General features: G+C 51.4%; 1 protein-coding gene across 3 annotated transcripts in view; it reads left to right on the top strand.

The window, feature by feature from the left end:
• Positions 1-5,129: 5,129 nt before the first annotated feature.
• EPHB2 (EPH receptor B2) overlaps positions 5,130-24,629 on the top strand; it is a 175,940-nt gene continuing 156,440 nt past the window's right edge. For 2 of the 3 annotated variants that reach the window (XM_064493943.1, XM_064493942.1), the window contains exon 1: positions 5,144-5,229. In XM_064493943.1, coding sequence (XP_064350013.1) covers positions 5,169-5,229 — 61 coding nt within the window. In that variant the 5' untranslated portion in view covers positions 5,144-5,168. Of the gene's footprint in view, positions 5,230-24,629 lie in introns of all 3 variants that reach the window. The other variant, XM_064493944.1, reaches the window with a different exon arrangement.

The following is a 24,629-nucleotide window of genomic DNA, read 5'->3' as shown; positions in this document are numbered from 1 at the left end:
CTGATAGCAATACTGTTGCATGAGGGTTTTTAACAAACCAGGGAAATGCTCGCTCCACAGTGCTAGGAGAGAGAAAAACAGGACACGGCACTGTGCATACAGCAAGATTCTAGTTATATGCAAAATTCTTGTGACTAGAAAAATGCCTGAAAGGAAACAGTTTGAAAAATTAACAGTGCTTCCAGGCTAGGTAAATTATGGGTAGTTCTTGTTTCCCCTTTTAACTCTTCTATATCTTCTTTATTTTTTAACCACTTAAAAGTAGTAGGAAAGATATTAGCTGTCAATCAGATTCTTTTTTCTTTCAACTGTCACCTCGTTCAGGAAGGCTTCCTTCCTTCTCCAGGCAGAGGTAGTGACTTCCTTCTCTGTGCCCCTAGAAGGTTTGAATAGTCTTTATAAAAGAGCACGTTTTACTCCTTACGGTAATTATTGGTGTCAATGTCTAAATCTATGCTATTTGAAAGGATAGCCATTAGCCACTTGCCCATGTGGCTATTAAGCATTTGAAATGTGGCTAGCACAAACTGCAAGATTCTGAAATATAAAATACACACCAGACTTGAAAGACTTAGTATGAAAAAAAGTGAAATAGTTCATTAATTACATGTTGAAATGATAGTATTTTGGATATATTGGGTTACATAAATATATTAAAATTAACTTCACCTGATTTTTTTAAATATGTCTATTAGCAAATTAAAAATTACATATGGGGCTTGTATTTTATCAGACAGTGCTGGTCCAGTTGTTTCTTCTTCTTTTTTTTTTAATGTGGCTACTAGAAAATCAAAAATTACATTTGGGGTTTATATCATATTCTATTGGACACTGCTGGTCCATGAGCTTCATGAGGGTAGATCTGTGACTTCCAGCTCATGCCCAGAGAAGGGGAGGGCCCTGTCTGAGGTCACACAGCAAACTAGTGGCAGAACTAGAACTTGAGTCAAGTCTCTATTAAGAAAGTCCCGCTAAACTGGCACTGGCTCCAGGTGGGGTATGACCCACAGCTGGCCACATGCCCTCATCAGTCCTGCACCTGGGCAGGGAAGGGGCCCTGGGATGGGAGTCGGAGACCTAGGTACACTGAGAGGTGACCTCTATGTCCTCTCTAGGCTCTGCCACTCAGCATAACACATTTCTGTTTCAGAAGCTCCTCCACCTTCCCCCTCAGGAAGAAAACCTCAGGGAAAGCTGAGGGGACCCAGGATGTACTGCATCCCCTGGAATGGCAGAGATGAGGATATAGGTCCTACTGTCCCCACTGAATTCACAACATTGAGACAGTCAGGGCTGAAAGTAGCCTCAGAGAAACCACCTTGGCCATTGTCCTCATTCTGCGTGTGTGTGTGGCAAGCAGGGCCAAGAGAGGGTGAGTGCCCTGCATAAGCTCACACAGTGAGTTAAGTAAGGGAGGGCTGGGACATACCCTGGAATCTTCATCTAGGGTTGTAGAAGCCAGGCCAGCCCCACAGACTGGGATGATGGTGGCATGGATTAGCACCCAAGCTGCCCCCAGACTCTGCTGAACCAAGCTCATACTGCTTCTCCTACCTCAAGTGACTTCATTCTCTACTTATCATCCTTGATCGCTCCCCACTGTGCTTAAAATACAATCATATTCCTCCTCCACGACTTAATCGCCTCCACATTCCAGTTGTTTGACATGCTTCCACAACTGTTCCTAGAAGGTACCCTGGATATTCCCACCCCAGGGCCTTTGCATTTGCATTGCCTTCCACTTGTGCATGGTGGACGCCCCATCAGCCAGCTTTCAACTCTCACGTTCCCTCTTCCAAAAGGCCTTCTCCAGTCCCCCAGCTAGAGCCGCCGCCTCCTCTGACACCCAGGGTCCCATTGCCTGTTTTACTGTCTTCCTAACATTGATCATTATCTCAATTATCTTGTCCATCCATAGGTGTTACACAGCAGAATGTAGGTTCTAGAAGATCAGGGCCTTTTTCAGGCAGGTCCACAACTGTGTCCCACCTCCTCAGTAACTGGCAAGTAGGAAGTGCCCAACTCATGTTTATTAATCAAATTTGATTGAAAGCGACATGGACAAATCAGGTCACTGAAGCCTAGTTTCCGCTGTACCACTCTCCCCTCCCCCTCCCACAGGTCCTTGAGCAGATACTTTTTCCCCCGAGCCCCACTTTCCCCTCTGAGAAATGGAGCTCCCGCTGCTGCCAGGCTGGCTGGCAGGATAGGCTGGTTGAATTAGCATCAGTCGAGCTGATGGGTGTGAACACTGCTTTGTAAACTGTTAAAGCGTGATTGCAAATGCGAGTAGCTGTTGTCATTAGACAAATGAAGCTTAAGCCGCCTCTTCCTCTGCTGAGGAAGTGATTGGGTCAGATACTCTCTGGGGCCTTCTGCCCGGGAAATGTATTGTTCTGAGTCCAGGCACTGCCTGCAGGCTGCTCACAGTCTGAAGGGGCAGTAGAGATTAGATGCAAACCAGAAACAATCTGAGACACCAGCAACGTCCTTGTAGGGCCGACCATCTTTCAGGAAACAGTAAGTGCAACTGATCTGAAGCGGGTGAGGCCAATGTCAATTAAAGCTCTTGGTTGTGGGTGGGGTGGGGCCAAATCCAAGCCCTTAGAGTGGAGAGGGCAACCAGGTGGAGTGCACAGCTGGGACAAAGGCACAGCTGAAGGCAGTTGCCACAGAGACCAGTGAGGAGGAGCCTGGTCAGAATGTAAAACCCAGCCACCCTATGGGATCCAAAGGGTGAATAAAATACTGTGTAGGGAGAAAAAGATGGGAGAGAAAGGGGCTTTATTTTATTATTATCACTGTTTTTCCTTTTAGCCAGTTAAAGGCCCTGGGCTGCGGTCTGTTTAATAACATAACGCTGAGTGAGTCACTTCCCTCTTTAGGCCTCAGTTTCCTTATCTGTGAAAAGGAAATGTGGGAAGTTGACAGATGACTCCCTGAGCTCTTTGCATCCATGAAAGGTACACGGGGGATCAGTGTTGGGGTCAGACAGGACTGGGGTTGAATCTGAGCTCTGACTTGCTGTGTGACCTTTAACAAAGTGTCTGGTCCTCAATTTCATCATCTGAAAAGGTCAACACCTACCTCACAGGGTTAAAAGATTAAGGGGAACAATGTGTAAACAAAGTTTAGCCTAGTGCCTAGTACCAGATCCTTAGTAAATGCCATTGCTGTTCCTATTTTGAGTCAAAGACGGGGGTACCACTGGGGTGGGAAGGTGGGGACAAGGGCCCCAGGAGACAGAAACAGAGCAGAAGAGCTGAATCCTGCCAGCACATAATAGGTGCTCACGGAAATATTTCCTGAATTGGGAAGCTGCAGCGCACCTGGATGTTGGCCCAGGTGAGTGCAATAGCTTGGAACCGCTCTGCCCAGGAGAGGGAGTCTTGCCTCAAGATGAGCCAAATTCAGGTCTCTCAAATCCTGGGTCCCCTGGAAAGTCTGGGAAGCAGGAACTAAAAATAAAGGCCAGCCACACCCCAGTGGATTTTGACCCTGGCCAAGGAGGAGTCTGAGGCTTAACAGGGGGCAATACCTCCTACCTCCTACCCCCTACCCTTGCCTTTTCCTCTTTCTGCTTACTTTTGCTCTGTCTCCTTCCCAGGCTGTCTCTCCCAGCCTTCCAGGCCCACTTCCTCTTGGGGGCCTTCCACGATGATGCCCATTTCAGTTGGACCCGTGAAGCTTCAAAACACGACCCAGTTTTCCAAACCTTAGAAGCAATCTCAGAGTTTGTGGTGTCCTTTTCTTGTATGAACCATAGAGTGGACCCTGAATGGAGGGACTTGCTGGGACATTTTGATAGTTTGTGGGACAAAGGGCTGGGATAGGTCTGTGTGGCATAGGTTGAATTTAAAATGTCTGTTTCTCCACTGGGGTCTTACGCCCACTCCACAGGGCAGGAAGCTCCTGGTTAAGTTGTTCCTGGTTGAGTCTTGTCAGGAGTGCAGCTCCCAAAGGCAAGGGGCGCTGGTTGGGTGATTCCTGCAGCCCCCCTGCAGCTCGGCCACTATCCGGCCTCAGCAAAGCCCGTTAATGATGATGGTGATGAAGGCTGTCAGAGCAGGGATGGAACAAGGGGTTGTGTCCTCCCTGAAGGGACAGCCACAACACAAAACCATGGCTGCACAGACAGGTCCATTCCATGGGGGGGGGGGGGAGCGGGGAGACGGCTCCCCCAGACACCCCCTATCTGCACCACCCCCAAACTGCACTGGGAACGAGATGAACATAGAAGTAGAAATCCAATGTACAGATAGAAAGGTCTGTAGGGAGGGGCTCGTAGGCTCATTCAGAATAAGGCAGGGAGGGTAGGCCTAGGGTCTGCCTGCTAGGGCTTGGCCCACCCCGGCCAGGGTGACCCAGCCCCCCAACCCAGGCCCTCGTGTTAGCGTCAAGGCCCGTTCTCCCAGGCAAAGGCCCCAGCCCAGCTCCAGCGCCTGGGAAAGCCGCCTGTTTTGTTCCCATCTCCACCACCACCACCACCCCCTTTTTTTCCCCCATTCATTTCAGTTCGGCCCCTTTCCGAGCCGCAGGGATTCGGGTGGCTGGGCTGAGACGAGGGGGTGGCACTCCTGGCCCTGACAGGTAGGGCCAGCCCCGCTTTGGGCAGCCCCTTCCCCCGCCCTCCTCCCGGGTCCCCTTTCCCTGCCCCTGTCAGCCGCGCCAGACGCTCTCCGGCTTTGCAGCATTCAATAAAAATTCAGAAACATTTGGGCTGAAATCGCTGCTTTATCTGGAGGAGCCACAGCGCCGGGAGAGACCACTGCTGCGCGGGGGGAGCCCGGGGTCTCCGTCGCCCGGACGCTCTAGGTCTCCGCGCTCCAGCGCCCGCGCGGCCCCCAGGTGGTCCTGCGGACGCTGGGGACTGGGGCTCGTGGGAGCGCGCGCTACGGGCTGGGGTCCCGGGCGCGCGCGAGTGACGGCAGCCCTGCCGGGCTCCCCCCGCGCCCACGGCTCAGGTGGGCCGCGCCCAGCGCTGGCGGAGCCCGGGTCCCCGTTCTGCCCGGGCTGGATGGCTCATTCTGCTGGCTGCGCGGTGGCGGCGGCTGTGTGTGCGCCGCGCCTCGCCGCTCCCCCCGGCCCCCCGAGCCCGGGGCGCGCGCTCCCGCCCGGGCCGCCCGGGCCCCGCGGCGCCGCGGCCCGAGGCCCCGGGAAGCGCAGCCATGGCCCTGCGGAGGCTGGGGGCCGCGCTGCTGCTGCTGCCGCTGCTCGCCGCTGTGGAAGGTGAGCGGGCGGGCGGGCGGGCGATGGGGGCGGGGAGCGGCCGGGCACGGGCGGCCGCCGGCGCCCACCTCCGCCCCGCGGCCCGCAAAGTTTGCCCCGGGGCTCGCGCCGGGCGCAGGTGGCCGCGGGGAGGTGTGTCCGGCCGCGTCGGGAGGCGCGGGCCCCGCGGGCGCCCGGGAGCGGCGGGCGCTGATTGACTGTGCCAGGAGGAGGCGAAGGGACCATCTTGCCGAGGCTTTGTAGCCAGCCGGGCGAGCGCCGCCCAGGGCCGGGGGCTGCCCACGCGCGCTCGCCCCCCGCCCCGGCCCGGGCACCCACTGAGCGCGGGCCTGGCCTTGCTCGGCACAGGGTGGAGGGGCGCCGGCCGGGGGGCCCGGCGCGCAGTCTGGGCTGGAAAGTTTGGTAGGGAGCGGAGGGAGGGAGGCACCGCTACTGGCTGGGGTAGGGGCTCCCAGTCCGCGCCCCCAGGATGGAGTCGGAGCCCCAAAGAGCGGGGACTGGCAGAGTGGAATTGAGCGCGCCAGCCTTCCGCGCTGGAGTCTGCCCATCGCCCGCGGCGTACAATGGGGTCCCTTCCCTGGGAGGACTACTGGGGGATGGGTTCGTGGGCATCTTTCGGCCGCGCGGGGTCTCCGGGCACCCCTGCCGGCCACCGCCCCGCTGGCGGCAGTGCTCAGCGTGGCCGCTGGAGCCCCGGGAGCTCTCCAGCTGCCGCCAGAGCCGGACCAGATGCTCTTGCCATGTGTTGGCCTTGGCCAGGGTCGCTGGACCCTCTCCCCGTGGCCTCGTGTGTTGGTACTACCCGAACCCCAAAGGGACAGGGTGGCTGCCAAGTCTCCTGAGATAGCTTGCTCTGGAGGGAAAGTTAGTGGGGTCTGGGTGTGTCCACCAGAAATGGCCGAGCTTGTAAGGCAAGAAATGAATATGAATAATGATTCTCATGTGTACTGCACTTTACAGTTTTCAAACCGCTTTACAGTTTATGAAGTACTTTGCACTGTATGCAGCTCTCTGTGGTTTACAACGTGCTGCACAGTTGACAAAGTACTTTAAGCTTTACAAAGTGCTTTCCCACTCACAATTTTGTTGGATTTCCCAAAACAAGTCTTCCACAGAAGCCAGGTGGGTAAGATTCTTACTTCCTTTTAATAGAAAGGTAAGCCAAGGCTCAGAAGTCAGTGTATCATCCGTGGTCACTGGGTGATAAAAATAGAACAGGGGTCCCAAGTCTCTGTAGCCTGTGCCCTGTTCATTTTGCATCTTCTTGTCCCTAAGCAGAGTGACCTCTTTCAGGGTTCTGCCACCATAGTGTTGAGGGGTACCCTTATCTCAGGCCATTTTGGGGTGATATGAAGCCTCTTTCCCTCTTGCAGCTCAAAAAACAAAACAAAACAAAACCGAAACAACAACAACAGAAAAACCTGATAGGACCAGGCATGGAGGCAGCAGTCTCTGGGAAAGGCATGACGGGGGATCCCGTGCTATAACTTTAGTTTCTCTCTCAGTAATGAGTGCTTTAGTGACCGCAGTTCAGGGGGTGGAGGGGTGTCCCTGGATGGCAGCCATAGTTTCTGGCACTGAGGCAGCTGTCCTCCGGCTCCTAGAGGATTGGCGGCTGCCTGAGGTTTCCCGGAGTGGGGCCCCTGGGGCACCGAGGGTGCCACAGGCCCTGGGTGTGGAGGGCAGCCCTGAGGCCTGGCTGCTGGCAGGAGCTCTCTGGAATATGGCTGAGGTACCACTTATTAGCTCTGGCTTTGGGAAATGACTCACCCGTTGGCCCACTATACATTGGGATGTTTACAGTATTATGGGGAGCTTGGCATAAATATTGCTATTTGGGTTGTAGTCAGCGGAGCTGGAGGGGATGAAAATTGGCCCCTCTTGTGTTGGAAAGGGCCTGGGTGTGTTTTTAATTACCATGGGGTAGATGGAAGGGCCACGTCTGTCCACCCTGGCCCTGGCAGGCGGTGGTTGGAATCTGGTGGGCTCTGGCCAGGCTGGACCTTGGGCCCCAGATACAGGGCCGATCTGCTGCCGACGTCACAGTGGGGGATGGTTGCTTGGGCTGCCACTTGGGGGCAGGGTGGAAGAAGGGCTGCAGCCGGCACCCCAAACCTTGTTTCAGGCTTTTCCTTGCCTCTTGGACACTAAAGAGTCTAGTCCAATAGGGGTTAAGAAGGAGCTGGCCTAATGGATGGGGAGATAGTGTGAGGTGGAGGTCAAGGGCCTGGCTTCTAATTTACTGGGGGACCCTGGGCCAGCTCCCTTCTCCATAGGGTGCTCGGTTTCTCTGGGTATGACATGTTCTACCTAATCTCCCAGGATCCCATCCTATACACCTTACCTCCCTTCTCTAGCCTCAGTTTTCTCATCTGTCAAATGAAGGTAATCATGTCAGTCCTGCCTTTCTCACAGGTGGGTTTTGAGATTCAGACCAGATCATGGATGGGAAAAAGTCACCTTGAAGAACTGTGTGGCCTTTGGGGGATGGAAGATGGGGTGGACAATGCTGCTTGTGACACAGCCCAGAAGAGACAGGCTCCTCCTGGGAGCAGCACAGTCTATGGAAGCAGATCTGAAGATTGGGTTGACAGGAGGGCAGCTCCTGGGGCTCCCGGTACCCAGAGACATGTGGCCACCACTCCTTTTGCCTCTCCCCCATACCCTGTAGTAACAAAGGCTGCCCTGAGCATTAAGGTCTAGGAAATCCCCAGCCTTTGAGAGAGGAGAGAGGGTGTGTGTAGGGTTGTTTTTTTCTTTTTTTTTTCTTTTTTTTTTGGCAGGGGTTACACCTTGGGTTAGGAAGGGGAGCTTAGCATCTCCTCCAAACCATGAGACCCTCCAAAGGAGACACAAATCTGGGGCATCAGGAGTGGGCACTTCGAGAGGTTGGAAGTGCCCCTGGGGAATGTCCAACAGAAGAGGCCAGAGATAGACCAGCCACTAGATGGAATCCAAAAGCTGAAGTCTAGAGAAAACCAACCTCCTCCGTGCATTTGTTCTTTTGATTTCCATATATTTATGGAGCTTCTTTAGCTGGTGTGGTGCTGGGCCCTAGAGCAGGTAGGGAGATAGGGGACAAACTGACAGGGGAACAGTTGGCAAGACAGAATGTGGTATGTGTCCCTGTGCTGCCAGGAGGAAGTTGTGAGCCACCTGGGGCGGCAGAGGCCATTTAGGATGGAAGATTGACTTTGACTTTGTCTCTCTGCAACAGAACTTTCTCAGCCACTGTCACACAAACAAACGAATGGTGTTCTCAGAAGTTAAGGAGGTTGACTTTGGGGCTAAGAGGATGGGGAGAGTTGTGCCTGGAAGAAGAAACAGTGTGTGTAAAGACATAGAGGCATAATGATCGGGTACTCGCTAGAGTGTCTCTGAGCTAGGTGGGTGTTGATGGCGACAAAAGGGGATGGAGGGCAGGACTCGGATGGAAGGCTAAGGAGTTTGGACTTGACGCTGAGGGCAGTGGGGAGCCATTCTAGGTTCCTGAGGGATCGAGGGTCCTGGCCAGATTTGCTTTTGGAATGATCGCTGACTTCCAGTGTGTGGGAGGTTCAGATGAGCCAGACCCTATCCTGCATAGTCAAGAAAAGGCCAGCTCGTCTGTTCCTTGCTAGATTGTAAGCTCCCCGAGGGAGTTCATCTAGCTCATTTTTGTGTCCACAGTTGTGATAAAAAGAGTTCTGTTCAAATGCCACCTCCCAGAGGCCTTCCCTGATTGCCTCATCTAAGAGACCCAGTTCAGACACTTTCTATCCCTCCTGCTTTGTTTTACTTCATAAAACCCATTGCCACCTGAAGTCGTATCAGAGATTTGTTAGTTTCCTTGTTGAGTGTCTTATCCACTAGACTGTAAACTCCAGGAGGGGAGAGGTTTTTATCTGCCACGTTTCCTACGGCAGCCGAGGGCCTTGAACTGAGCCCAGTCACTTGGGTGCCCAGTGACTGAGAGGCATGGTCAGCTAAGGAACATGGAGTGAATGAATGTAGGGTGAACAAATGAATGAATATATTATGTTGCTACAAAATAAGTATCAGGAGAATGATACAGAGGTGGAGGAGAGAGCCATCTCCCCTGCCAGGTGAAGGAAGTCTTCCCAGAGGGAGAAGCAGAGGGGATGGTTTGAGCAGCGATACAGAATGCAGGAAAGTGTTTGGGGATAATGGATAGATGAGCCAGCCAGAGCTAAGGATTCAAATGGACCAGCAGCAGCTATATGCCATACAAGCCCCCTTCTTACAGGGATTGAGGGAGCCTGCCTCCCGCACTCCATACACTCTTGTCTCTCCCACCTCCAGCCTAGCTCTCTGCTGGGCCCACCTCTTGGGCATTACCTATCTAAGACCGAGCGACCTTCAATGGGATTAATTTAGAATTGGTTTTCCTTTTATGTTTATTTCTCCTTCTTCCCATTTTTAAAGGAGGCTGCTTTCATGTATTCGTCTTAGCCAGGAAATCAGGGCTTAGATTTAAAGCCCGAATGCTGTAGAATTCAAAAGCAAGTTGACTTATTCATTCATTCCTCCATCCACCCATCCATATATTTTAAAAGAGTCACCAGGCACCTGCTTCATGTCAGGTGCTGGGTGGGAGAAGGGATTTCGGCTCTGGAGGGAAACAAGGCCATCCAAGTTTACAGACAGTGTGGGGCAGAGAAAAGGCACAGCCTTCTGGGCAATCAGACCAGGGTTCAAAGCCTGATACTGCACACTGTGTGCCCTGGGCAAGAAGCTAGATTCCGTGGACTCCATTTCCTCAGAGATTCCTGTGGATACCCATCCACATCAGTGTCAGGCACACAGCTGTGTACAGCAGAGGCTGTTCTCAGCCCCTCCAAGGTCTTCTTCCTTGGAGCGCCTGTGGTTATGGTCAGTGATGGCTGTGTCCTAATTTGGTCCCCTTTTTGGCATTTAGATTGTTCAGCAACAAATCAGCCGTCAGTGTCTCGCTCAGCCCATCACATAGGCTCCAACTGCCCCAGCCTTGGGACTGCAGACCCACAAGTATGGGCAGGCCCAGAGCCCCATCTCTGCGTCCTTCTTCAGGGTCCTGTCGGCGGCAAATACTTGGTTCTTACAGTGGCGGGTGGGGTGGGGCTCTCAGCTGGGGTCCACAGGCCTCCTGAGTTATGGGGCTCTGTGACTGCCCTGAAATTATAATAGAATGTTGGATGTTAATGTGGTTTTTCCGAGGAAGAGGGACCTTAGCTTTCAGAAGAGTCTCAAAACAGTTGTGAAAACACAGGGCTATACCCAGGCTCACAGTGAGGGGCTTAAGTCCTAGATTGGCCCCATGGCCCGACTGCCAGCCCCCTGTCCCTCCCAGGGGGTTGTCCTTCCTGGTGCCTGGCCCCCTCCACTTCATCAGGGTTTTGTATCAGCCCCAAAGCCAGGGTGGCGGCAGGTTCTCTGGGTAGCTGTGCTGGGTACTCAGCAAGGCCCAGGGTAGCAGCTGGTCAACTCTGCCTGCCCAGAGCTCACCTGTGAGCTTAGGCTAGAGGTCGGACCCCTGCGTGCAGAGAGACCCCTACGAGAAAGGGCAGATGGAGCTGACTGGTGACAGGAGGCCTGGGCGGGACAAGGCGGGGGAGCTGTGCTCCCTCTGAGGGTGGAGGGATGAGACCAGGGTGGCCTGCTGGCAGAGGTGGACCTGGCTGGCACCTCCGACCAGGGCCCCATCCCATCTCGGGGCCTGGCCTGCTTGCCTGACTTAGCTGGAGATTTGGTAGCTCAGGATCAAGTCCTGGGATCTGTGTTTTTAACATGTTCCCCAGGTCCTTCCAGTGGGCAGGCAGATTTGCCCCTCAGTGGCCTAAGATAAAACATAGGACTCCTGAGAAAGAGGAAGAGAAACCTTAGCAGGAAACTGGAAAGACTGAAGTGAAGGGGAAATCAATCAGAGTTTGCGCCCACCAGCCCGGGCTGGCCACCTGCTGGTGAGCTGGGGGAGGCTTCGCTGGGGGAGGGCAGGGCAGGGAAGAATGTTTGCACACCTCTCAGGGGTAGGGTGGACCGTTGATCGTGACAGCACCTGGAAGCTTCCTGATTGGGATCAGCTGTCTGATAAGGCTGACTTGAAAGCATTTTATGGGTCTAGGGCCTTTTAAAGCAGCTGCCTTCCAGAGGGTGGGAGAGGGGACACCTGTGTCATCTGGGGGCCTTGCCTAGGCCACCTTAGCCTGGGCCATGCTAGGTGAGCTTTCTGGAGCCATCAGTAGCCCTGCTGCAGCCCCCTGCGGCTGGGGGTGTCCTCGGGGAGGAGCCCTTGTCTGTTCTGTGGCCTTGAGCAAGTGATGTGCTCTTTGAGCCTCAGTTTCCTGACCTGTAAATTGGAGATACAACCTGTTGGAGGCTCACGGTGAGGATTCAGTGAGGTCCTGTATGCAGCGGCCAGAAGAACAGCCTGACTCTCGGCCATGCCCGTGTTCATCAGTTGTCACTACTGTGAAATATCAACACCCTCAGTCCTCGCCAGAGAGCTTGCTCCTTTCTCTGAAATCCCAGAGCCCTTTAGCCAAGCCCTGACCACTTTCTCTTTTGTTCCATAAACAGCATAGCCTGGGAGTTACAAGGATGTCTGGAGTCAGACTGTCCTTTACTCTGTGTCCTCTGGCCAGTTACTTAACCTCTCTGAGCCCTGGTTCCCTCATCTCTAAAATGGGAGTAATAATAGTTCTTGAGATGGTTGTGAGGAATGGATGGATTAATCTATGAAAGATGAAGCTGCTGACTGAATGTGTATGTCACGTGTGCTGAGCTGGCAGTAAATATTAACTGCAGCTGTTACTTCTCGATACCAATGGGAAACCAGAATTACAGTAGGGGGACATGGGTGCCATTTTACTAGGGGGTGCTATCTCCAGCTCTCCCCCGCTCCCTCTCAACCTCAGGAAGAAGCCAAATATGCAGAGTTCAGTTCTGACTCTGCCTGACTCTTGCTGAGTAATTGAGAGGCCCCTCCAGCCTGCCTCCCTGCTTCCCATCCAGCTTTTCCTCAAGGGCCCATCCCCACCCCAGTTCAGCTTCCCCAATCCCAGGAAAGGGACAGGATCTTCCATGGCTGTGCCCTCTTTTTTGGCGCTGTGCTTGCCAGGCACCAACTTCCATACATGATGATAAACAACCATCAGTTCCTGTGCCTGATGCTCTGTGAAGGGCCTTGTACATGTCATCTCATGTGGTTGCCCCAACTGCCCACCCGGTGGTTTTATGATTGCGCCCATTTTATAGATGTGGAAACCGAAGCTCAGAGAGTGAGTAGCCCAAGGACATGGAACTAGCGGGTGGGAGGCAGGGATTCGAACCCAGGTCGAGGGACCTTTGAAGCTCCGGCTCTTCACCGCCACTCAGGCGGCCTCTGGAATGTACCTCCCGGCTCAGAGGAAAGGCTTGGCTCTGGCGAGGGTCTCCAAGGCAGCCATCCAGCCTCTGACTCCATCAGCATCCTGAGATAATGCAAGTGGGAGGGTTCTGGAACTCACAAACCTGCCATAAAAATGCAATCTCTGTCATAATGGTCAGAATAATGTTGTTCTAACTTAGACAAATCGGGTGTTAACTCATTACATCGTAAGGGGTGCCTCCACAGAGAACTGAGGCCATGCAACAGTCACAGCACCATTCATAGCTTGTATTTCTAAGTCCATTAGCTCATCGGGTTTTCACGGCAACCCGGTGAGTGGGCAGGAGCCATGGGGCCCATTTTAGAGATGAGGAAACTGAGGCCTGGGGGATAATCTGACTTGCCCAAAGTCAGTGACCAGACCAAGCTTGAAGCCCAAGGCCAGCCTCAATGGCCCAGAGATCGTCAATCCAATTTGCATTCTTAGCCAACATTTAAAAACCAAGAGAGTGTACAGAGAAGTCCTGTTTCTGGCTTTGTGAAAAGTCAGACAATCTGGCTTCACTAGGCCCACATTCCTACATGGCCACACTTGGCTGGAGCCGAATAGTGGCTGCCTCTTCAGACAGAACACGTGAACGCGGGGGTAACTCACCACCAGCTCGCCTCACACATTTGTGTTACTTGCCCGGCTCCAGCAGGGTTCAAGTTTGCCTCTGAGATCTGCCCCTGTCTCTTTCTGTGATCTGGAGTGAATTGCTTCTCTTGCCCGGGCCTCAGCTGCTGCCGTCTCTAAACTGAGGGGGTGGGGCTCCGTGGTTTTCAAGGCCCCTTCCAGCCCCAGGATTTGATGCCCAGTGCAAGGTTCCAGGCAGGGGAGGGAAGAGCAAGAAAAAGTACAGGGCTTTGCCCCTGGGAAGTGTATCAGTTATCTATTGCTGCCTGGTAAGCCACCCCAGAACTTACTGTCTGAAAAAAGCAGTGATTTATTATTTCTCCTGATTCAGTGGGTTGACTGGGTGTAACGGGGCATTTATTCTGCTCCATGTGGGGTCAGCTGGGGTCATTCATGAGCTTGTACTCAGTTAGACTGTGTTGGAAAGTCCACTGTGGCCTCACTCACATCTCTGAGGCCCTGGTAAGGATGGCTGGAAGGGTGGGCCCCTTGTCTCACTCCTTGAGACCTCTCAGCCATCAGTAGTCTAGACTAAGCTTTCCATGGTGCTCTCCCAAGAGGATGAAGTGGAAACTGCAAGACATCTTGTGGCCTGGGCTGTAACATCACAAAACATCACCTCTGCAACCAGAGCAAATCTCACAGCCAGCTCAGATTCATCCCAGGCTTCCTCATCCAGTTTAGGGAGAGGGGAAATACATGGGGCTTAATTTTTTTGTTTAATCATTAAAGGGAGGAGACATTTCCTGCTAACGATTCAACACACAACATTTGCCTGTGTGTTGCCCATAGTCTTCAGCACATCTTTGGAGGTGATGCTCAGAGCTCAGTGTCCCCCACCCGCCCACTTCACCATGTGCACACATCTCCATGTGCTTTGGGCCAACCTGTGGTCCAAACTTAGCTTTAGGCCCCCTTAATGGGAGGCGGCATTGCGTTTAGTGTCGGCAGGTATAGTTGATGGCCACACTGTGGGGCAATCTACCACAGGGAGTATCTAGTCTAATGCAGGGTAGGGGTAGCAGGAAGCCAGAAACCTCATTCCCCACTTTTTCTTCCCTCCTATCCCACCCAGCACTTAGCTTCCTGCATTGGCTTCCCAGGCTGTCTGCCTCCCCTGAGAGGGCAGGGACTCTCCACTTCACCTTGTCCCCTGTCCAGCACGAGGCCTGGCTTGTGATAGGCACTAAATAGATGTTTGTGCAATAAGGAGCCTACAGATTAATTACAAATGGCAGTCTGAGGCATAGGTATTCAAGAGCAGGCATGAGAAGGAGGCCCTGGGCTAGTGGGATTGAATTTAGAGGATGGGGCCAAGGTACCATTGTGGCCTGAGGCAGGTGACATCACCCCCCTGGGCCTTAGTTTTCTCATCAGTAAATAGGGGATCATGATTTAAGCACCTCGGAAGGCTGTACCAAGGAGCAACTGTGTCCTTCATTCAGCTATAAGAGAATCTGTGATGGTATGACTGTGGTTTGTCACTCCCACCTTGGCCAGGAGCCACTGTAGGAGCAGGAAAGCACTGGAGGAAACCAAAATGTCTAAAGGCATTGGTCGGCCAGTTGCTATCAGATCTCAGTTTGGACCACAGGTTCACTGAGAGCACGTGGAGATGTGTGCACATGGTGAAGTAAGTGCGTGGGAGACACTGAGCTCTGAGCATCACCTCTGAAGATGTGTTGAAGACTATGGGCAACACACAGACAAATTTTATTGTCAAATTGTTAAGAAAAAAATGAGATTTCTTTTTGCTGACTGAATAGGAATCAAGCCCAATGTGGACAGTAATAAATCACAAGAGTCCTGGCCAGAGACCCCAGGCTCATGAGCTGGCCAGGCTGTGAATGAGTGAGGTGAGCTGGGAGTTGGACAGACTGCCGTGCCTTGGGGGGAGTGCGTGTCTTGTCTGAAGAAGGCGGGTGCTACTCACTTTTGACCGTGTTGCTGTGCCAGGATCGGAGCTCAGTTTTGCCAGATCTTCTGGTTTGCAAAGTTCTGACATTTATGGAAAAACTGATTTTTAAATGTTTGCTCAATTTACTCTAAAATACAGTCCTGGCCAAACCAAATCATGTTTGCTGCCTGGATTTGGCTCACTGGCTGGCAGTTTACAAGCTCTAGTTTAGGTGTCTGGAGGAGAGACAGAGCAAGGGTGTTGTTACATTCATTTTACAGTTGGGAAAGTTTGAGATTCAGAGAGCTGAAGTAACTTACCCAAGGTCACACAGCTGGTAGGCAATGAAGGTGTCAGAAATGCTTCCTACCTTGAACTGGGGATTCTCTTTTCCTGGAACCTCCCTCTGTGGTTTCTGTTTCCTGCCTTCCAGAACAATCCAGGAGAGAAGCTCCTTCTTGTAGGCATCTGCCATGTTTGAAGGCAGACAGCATGTCTTCCTTCAGTTTCTTCTTTGAGGGTGGAGTTGGTGGGATGGAAAGCATGTGGTCTTGGAGTAGAACCATGCCAGGCTGGACCTCTCCTCTGATATATACAAACAGCCTGAATTTGACCCTTTTAACTTAACTCTTTCTGTTGTTGTTGTTTATATATTTTTATTGAAGTATAGTCAGTTTACAATGTTGCGTCAATTTCTGGTGTGGAGCATAATGTTTCAGTCATACATGAACATACACATATTCATTTTCATATTCTTTTTCGCCATAAGTTACTACAAGGTATTGAATATAGTTCCCTGTGCTGTACAGTATGAACTTGTTGCTTATCTATTTTATATATATTAGTTAGTATCTGCAAATCTCGAATTCCCAATTTATCCCTTCCCACTCCCTTCCCCTCCCCGTAACCATAAGTTTGTTTTCTATGTCTATGAGTCTGTTTCTGTTTTGTAAATAAATTCGTTTGGCTTTTTTTTTTTTTGATTCTACATATAAGTGATATCATATGGTATTTTTCTTTCTTTTTCTGCCTTACTTCACTTAGAATGACAATTTCCAGGTCCATCCATGTTGCTGCAAATGGCATTATTTTATTCTTTTTTATGGCTGAGTAGTATTCCATTGTATAAATATACCACAGCTTCTTTATCCAGTCATCTGTCGGTGGACATTTAGGTTGTTTCCATGTCTTGGCTATTGTAAATAGTGCTGCTGTGAACATTGGAGTGCATGTATCTTTTTGAATTAAGGTTCCCTCTGGATATGTGCCTAGGAGTTGTATCAGATAGTAATTAACTTACCTCTTTGAGCCTTAGTTTCTTCTGTGGTAAAATGGGGTTAGGAGAGGCTTCCTAGAAGAGGTGACTTCTGAGACGCTTGATGAGGAATAACTGGGTGAAGGAGTGGCAAGGCAGGCATTGCAGACAACAGGACAGCATCTGCAAAGATCCAAATGGGAGGCCTATGAGTGTGTAATGTATTGGGGGAGCTGGAAAGAGTCCTGTGTGGCTGAGAACAGGGCATGCCAAGCACTGGGGCGGGGTGCAAGCTGCCTGGCCCCAGCAGGAAGAGAGCATGGGGTCAACATTCCCATTATGGCGACGACATATGTCCACAGCACCAACTTGTCACTTGGCCTGAGTCCATGGGAAGCCGGAAGGACAAAAAACATCTGAAACGTGTAAGTGGGGAGAAAGCGGCTTAGCGCACAGTGGGATGCGTCCTGCCTGAATGGGGCTTCTCGGCCTCTCACAGGGAGGCAGAGCCTGGGAACAGCCTCGGCCAGAGCCCGCGGGGCCTTTCTGGAACCCACGAAAGGCCGTGGCCCAGGGAGTCTGTTCGAGTCAGGGCCTCGGCCCGTACGTCCTCTTGCCTGTCCCCATCAGCGTCAGCTGTCACTCCGCACGGCCTCAGATGGCAGCTCCCGCGGCTCTCGGGAGAGCAGTCGAAAGAGCTCCTGAGATGCCAAGGTGGCCCTGACGCTGGGTGTCCCCGAGCCACCGGAAGCCCAGCCACACTTGCCCGCGAAGTCGGGACTGGCCCCTTCTGGAGTTGAAAGGATTTCGATGAGACTGGGCCCCTTGGCCTGGGTCCAGGGACATAGGAGAGGCAGGAGACACTGGGGGAAGATCCCGGACTTCAGAGACAGACAAACGGTTCAAATCCTGGCTTTTCCACTCATCAGCTGTGTCACCTTGGGTGAGTCATTTCCCTCTTCAGCCCTGATTTCTCATCTGGAAAATGAGGATAACATCACCTACCACCTGGTGGTGTTTGGGGAATTAAAAGAGATAATGTATGAAAAGCAGGTGCTTACCGAACCTCTGCTGGCCTCAGTTTCTCAGTGGTTCAATGAAGAATAATAGTAGCAGTAGTCCTAACAGTAGCCACCAGCGTTGTTTTGAGGGTTTGCTAGAGACCAGGAATGGGGTTTAGGTGTTATTACAGCCTGCATCCTATAGATGAAAAAATAAAGGCTTAGAGAAAGTAAATAATTTGGCCACAGTTACTTGGCCAGTAACGGTGGAGCTGGAATCCAAATTCAGGCAGCCTGATTTCAAGATAGATCAACAAAGAGCTAATTTCTTTTCTTCTTATTTTTGATATTTCAAACATACAAATTTAAAGTATAGTAAAATAAACACCCATATATCCTTGACCTAGATTCAGCAATTGTAAACATTTTGTCACGTTTGCACCCTTCTTTGTATGGGGGTGTGGGTATGTATGTGTATATATTTTTTTCTGAACCATTTGAGCATAAATTGCTGACATGGGCAAAGAACTAATGTTGACTGAGAATTGATCCATGAATGTCTAAGGCCTACTTTCTTAACCACTCTTTTAGATCATTTTGCCTGGCACACAGTAGGACTTGAATGTTGGCTGCAGTTGGGAAGAACAGCTGGCATTACCTACAGCGACCACGTGCTCCCCCTGTATTCCCTCATTCAGTCCTCACTGCAGCCTACAAGGGAAACACTAGTGGTGTCTTCGTTTTCAGAAGAAGGAAGAAAGGCTCAGAGGTTAAGTCACTTACAGCAGAATGTGAGGTTGGGAATTATACCTGTGTCTACTTGACAGGAAAGCCTGTCCCACGAAACTTTGGGGGCCTGCTTTTCTCCCTTCCAGGGCCCCTATTAAAGCCATGAAAGCATAACCCAGGGCAGAAGATGATAATTTTGCACCCAGCTGCGGTCCTGTCTCTCTGGGAATTGAGGGGAATTTATAGAGGTGGGTGGACTTGGGACTGGCCCAGGGTCCACAGTTAACCAAGTAGCTATGGGAACTCAGGCCTTGGGACTTCTAGATCCACCATGCTGTGTCATGTTGCTTCCTTGCCTAGGTACCCCTCTCATCTTTCTCTGGCTAATTCCTGCTGCTTGTTAAGACCAAGCTGAATGTTTCCTCCTACTTGAAGCCTGCCCTGACTTCTCTGATCTCTCCCCATTCTGTGTGTACTGTTGAACTGTCCCGGTGGCTTCTGTATTCTTGGTGGCACCTTGTATATACTTCTTTCTTATTGCCTAGGTTAGACCATAGTGGGTACTGTGTCAGCATGTCTGGTTTACCTTAGCCATACTTGGAGATCCTCAATCATCCTGGCTAAATAGTGTACAATTGGAGAGGTAAATAGCTGAGCAGTTGGATGGGTGCTTAAGTGATTGATGGCTGGATGGATAGAGGATGAGTGCATGAATATTTGAATGGATTGGATGGTTGGATGAATGATGGACAGGTTGATAGATGGACAAAGGGATAGAGATAGATGATAGATAGATAAAAAGATGATGATTTGGTGGAGGCGGGTTAGATGGATGGATGGATGGATAATGCCAAAATGGCTGCATGTTTTAAATAGGTGAGTGCATAAATGAATGGAAGAATGAACAAACACAAAAAACCAGAGTGAATTTCTCCCCTTCAGATTCCCTTTGGCATCTAGACTGTGATATTTCCTTATTCTCCGCTTTCTGGACTTAGAAAAAGCTGGCAAACAGCACACTCAACCAGGTTTGGAGAAACCTTCTGAGCCATTGACCATGGATTTGCCAAATTTTCTGCACTGGGGAGTTCCCAGAGAAGTTAGCCCCCAAAGTGAATTTCTGTAAAGTAAATCCTATTTTCCCATTGACTTGGCTCACACTTTTGGAGATATGTTCCTGCTGTCAGGGGCTGGTGCTCTCAGGGGCTGGTGACAGGTGGGGGAAGAGCTGGAACTCCCAGGGGCTTCAGCTGCCCTGAGCTTTCACTCACTCAACCTTGAGAGCAGACTGATGCTGGCCAGGAGCACAGGAGCTTGGAGCCAGGGGGAAACAGATTTGGCATCTGGTCCCAGAAGCCTCAGCTGCCAGTAGGAAGCTATGCTGCTAGGCTTCTGGGATAGCACACTCAGGCTCCTCCAGGCTTAATCTGTTTTCATTCATCTGTCCATACATCCTTCCTTCTTTCCCATAATCCTAACTTCCTTCCTTCTGTCCATCCATCCATCCATCCATCCATTTACCCATTCAACAATCATTTATGAAAGCCTCCTGGATGCTGGGGGACAGAGAGGAATTAATCAGACTTCACATTCTGATGTCAAAGAGTTATATCCCAGCAGAGGGATAGGCGATGTCTCCTTCCCCCTTTTTCTTTCTCTTTCTTTTTTAATTGAAGTATGGTCAGTTTACAATATTGTGTCAATTTCTGGTGTACAGCATAATATTTTAGTCATACATATACATACATATATTCATTTTCATATTCTTTTCCATTGTAGGTTACAAGATATTGAATATAGTTCCCTGTGCTGTACAGAAGAAACTTGTTGTATATCTACTTTATATATAGTAGTTAGTATCTGCAAATCTCAAACTCCCGATTTAGCCCTTCCCACCCCCTTCCCCGCCTCTTCCTCCTTTTTCATCTCTTCTTTCCCTTCCCCTTCCCTTCCTCTTCCATCACCATCACCATAGCAGCCTCTCACCTTTGAGTCCTGTTAAGTGCTAGGTACCATACTAGCTGCTTTTCTGACATGTTCTCATTTATTCCCCTCAATAACCCTGCATAATAGTTATTAACACTGATTTTGCCTATAAAAAAGCAGGTTCAGGGATGTTGGTGATGTGAGTGCAAAAGGGAAATGTCTTCCAGCCTGAGCTGGTGGGGAAGACATATTTAGCCAGGGAGGATTTTTGACACACGGTAAAGGGGATGGAGGGCCTTCTTAGGAGAGGGAATAGCTTGGAGCAAAGGCCCAGAGGCTGGAGAGGGACAGGTTTGTAGAAGCCACAGTGAATGGAAATTGAGAAAGAAAGGAAAGGGAAATGAGGCTGGGAGAGAAGGTTTGAACCAGGTAAGAGAGGCCTTGAGTGACAAGCTATGGTGTTTAGACTGGATGCTGAAGGCCGTAGGGAGCCATGGAAGGAAATCAAAAGCAGGGAAGGGTTCAGGAAGATGGACTTGGGGGCCGTTGTTGGGGGAGGATCCAGAGCAAGCTGCAGGCTGTGGAGGGCTGTGTGGGTCTGGCCTGGATTAAGCCAGACCCTGGGTGCAGGCTAATCCTACCCAGCCAGCTACTCTGGCTGCGGGAGGGACCGGGATATAGGGAACATCTGGGAGAGGGGCCAGAATGGAGGGGACCATGGCAGAGTGAACGTGTCAAGGAAAGCAGCTGCCAGGCCCCTTGCTCTGCTCCCGGAAGCACCTCCTGGGATCCTGTCCCACCCCACCCACTTCACCCCTCAGTGCCAGGGAAAGGTTGTGGACACCTTGCTGGGCACAGCACAGCACCCTGCTGGGAGGAGCCAGGCAGCACACCAGGAACCATCCCAGAATCTAGAAAAAATACTAGAGCTGGACCTGTGGGGAAACTGAGGCCCAGGAGGGGACAGCACCTGCCTGGGGTCACACAAGGCCGGTCACAGGCCTAGAATGAGGTCTGTAGCCACTAAAAATCTTTAAAGCCAGTGCCTCCCTTCTTTAACTGTAGAGACTTGGATAAATTATTTAACATCTGCCTCTAGCCCTTTTGAGAATAAGATTGGATAAAAATAAATAATAGACATTTAAAAAATGACAGCCATTCTGACTGTCAGCTTGCCCTTCTGTAAAATGGCAATAAAAATAACAAAAATAAAACATCATTTAGTCATTGTTCTCCCCATAAGAATGTAAGCTTCATAAAGGCAGGATTTTGTCTCTTGTTTACAAGTGTCCAGCATGGTGCCTGGGACATGATAGGTGCTCAGTAATCAATGAATGAATGAATGAGGACTGGCCATCATGTATGGGTGCCCTACAGTGTGCCAGGCACAAAGCCCTTGTCATGTAGAAACCAGCTTAATCCTCACAACAGCCCCGTGGGGGGTAGGTATGATTATCCCCACTTTACAGATGAGGAAACTGAGGCTCAGAGAGGTTACCATGACTTGCCCATGGTCACAGGGTTCCTGGGTGATGGAGCTGGGATTAAAACCCTGCAGGTCGCAGGCGCTGCAGAGCTGCCTGTGTGCCTTGGTATTTCTGGGACATATTTCAGAGCCTGGCACAGAGCAGAGGCTGGATGTACAATGTCCCCTGCCCTGTTCTCCCTATTCCTCTTGCCTGGACCTCAGTTTTTGCATTTGGAAAGTTCTGGGGTTGGACTCCAGCCTTTGCAGGGTCCTTCCACATGGACCTTCCACACTAAGGAGGGGGTCCCACAGCTAACAATTCTAGATTGTCCTGGAAATTGTGACCAACTCCCATCCCAAAGGCAAAAGACCTGAAGGTTTCTCCACACTCCCTTCCCCTCCTGGGACTGCAGCACCTCCCTGGTCTCTCCACTAGCTTCCCGAGGAGCCCTGAATTTGCTTCCAGACAGATCCGCCTGGATGGCAGGCCTTCGGGAGGGGTGCGCTCCCCGCTCCCTGACGGCGTCTTGACGGAGTCCGTCCCAAGGTGCGAGGCTCCAGCTGCACGCGGCGGGCCGGGCTGCCGCTCTGTCTGGAGCACTGCGCAGAGAAACAAACACAGCTGTGTTTATTCCAGAAATTACACATCCTGATAATCTGCTCACTCGGGGTAATGCCTCCCAGTTAGGATCACAGGGGGAGCCGTGCCGAGCTTCCCGAGTTTCTGGGCAGATTTTAATTCTCTGTGACGACTGTGCTGTGGGTAGACCTTGGCAAGTGGGTAGACCTTAGCCAGCAGGCACCTCGACGCCTTTGGAATGTTTAGTCCTGAGGATGGTGGGCATTCTCACCTGGGCATGAGGTGCTGGGAGGAGAGGACCTTTCGCCTTGTCATCTTCAAATTGAGTTGAGTCTACCACCACCCAACCCTGGCCACACTGGGACAGAGAGACACACGGATCTGTTTTAGGAGAACATGACCTGAGGTTGGATTTTTGAGTCTAATCAGGCTATTTCTCTAAAACATTTCTACAACTTCCTATTCCTTTAAGGATAAAGACCCATCTTCCCCATAGCCCAGAGGCCCTGCTTGGTCTGGCTGCTGCCCATTCTCCAGCCCATCTCCATCACCTCCCTCAGCCTAGTAGTTCCACCCACTGTGGCCTTCCAATCCCTTATGCTCCCTAGGCTTCCTCCCACCACAGGGCCTTTGCACTGGCTGGTTCTACTACTTGGAATGCTCTTCCCTTTGCTCATCACCTGGACAACTCTTACCCTCCTCCACTTTTTCAGGTCTTTTACAGCATTTGTCAAAGTCATAATTGTAAAATAATTAATGTTGTTTCTTTAATCCTCTCTCTCTCTTTCTCCCCTACCCAATTATATACTCCACAAGAGCAGCAACCATGATTCAATTGCTTCATCACTAGATTCCCCAGGTCTATCATAGTGCCTGGCTCATAGTAGGTGCTCAATGGCTATGTATTGATTGGAAGAATGAAGGAAGGAAGGAGGGAAGGAATGGTTCTCGGGATAAGTGAAAGGAGGATATGCTTCTGTTTGTTCTTTTGGGTGACAGTTGGCAGAGTGCTGTGACATCCATCATCTCCCTTTAATTGAACAGACTGGCATTGAAGTCTGCAGGGGCTTGGCACAGGGCCAGGCCCAAGGGTGGGGGTGGGGATCCGAAGTGAATCAGACATCATGGGTCTTGCCATCGGGAGCTCGCACGCTGGATGTGCACAGCCCCCTGGGAGGAAGACCCACTGGGATGAGATTGCTCTTCTAGATGGACGGATAAAGCTTCTGAGACTGAGAGAGGGGGGAAGTGGCTTGGTGGGGCCACTCAGTTGGTAAGTGGGGACAGATGTACACTCAGCTGGCAGGTATCAAGTCTGCTGGCCCTACCCCTACTTCTCAGATGGGTGGTACCAAGGGGGTCTCTGGCCTCCAGGGCTCTGCAGCCTGTTGACACCCAAGCCTCTTACCAGCTGTGTGATTGTGGGCAACTTACAGTGGGCAGTGCAGGCTGTCCTGCCCCGTGGATCTTTCCTTCTAGTGGGCAAGGCTGGAAATAGCTAGTGAACAGGTTAGGTAGTGATGATGCTAAGAAGAAAAATGGAGGGAGGGGAGCCATGGTCGAGACTTGGCTTCTACCTTGAGCAAGATGGGAGCTGTGGAGGGTGTTAAGGAGGTGACAGGATCTGACTTGTGTTTAGAAAGCATTGCTCTGGCTGCAGTGAAGGGAAGAGACTGGGGCGGGGGTGGGGTGGGCATGGGAAGAGCAGGGGACAGGGAGGAGCCTCTGCAGAATCCAGGCAGGTGGTGGTGGTAGGACTGAGTTGGTGGGAGTGGGAACCAGTTGATAGATGGCCCCGGTTTTGCTGGTTTGCAGGGAGGTAGGGGAACGGGATGAGGAAGCACCATTCATTTCTTCTTGCCCTGACCCTTCCCCCTCCACCCACCCCAGGAAGCTTTGTTGGTGTTTGTGATGTGGCAGCATCTGTCTTTTTGTATCTAACATAAATTAATAATTTATTGACAGCTCAATCTCCTGGCACTCGTGTTGGCAACTCAGGCACGTGCTGGACTGTTCTGGGGGGCTGGAGGGCAGTGGGGTGGGGGAAGCACCTGACCTGGGTCCGGGTCCAGCCTCGGTCAGAACCCTCTGGATGACTTTGCACAAGTCCCTTCCCCTCCTCGGGTGATGGTTTGTCTATCTGTAGAACAGGAAAATGACACTTGGCACCTCTGCCCTGGCCGCCATAACCTCGCAGCCAGCATCCTTGGGTCTACAGATATTAAGCGCCTGCTGTGTGCTGGAATCCTTTGAGCAGTACAGAGAGGACTGTGCCCTTTTGCCATCCTCTAGGAAGTCAGAGTCACAGTGAGCCGACTGGGTTAAACAAAAGATGTTTCTTAGGCACAAGATGACTAAATAAAGCATGGCCGGAGGCTGTAGTGGAGGGCAGCTGGCTGAGGGGCTCTGCAGCCACGCCAGCTGGGCTCACATCCTGACACCAGCTTTTACTAGATGTGACTGCCTCGGAGCTCCAGCTTTCTTATCTGTAAAATGGGGTAATAATAGTCCTTTACCTGTGAC

Source organism: Camelus dromedarius, chromosome 14 (assembly GCF_036321535.1).
Source record: "Camelus dromedarius isolate mCamDro1 chromosome 14, mCamDro1.pat, whole genome shotgun sequence".
Lineage (NCBI taxonomy): Eukaryota > Metazoa > Chordata > Mammalia > Artiodactyla > Camelidae > Camelus > Camelus dromedarius.
The sequence above is the reverse complement of the archived record's forward strand: the minus strand, read 5'-3'. Positions and strand labels throughout refer to the sequence as shown.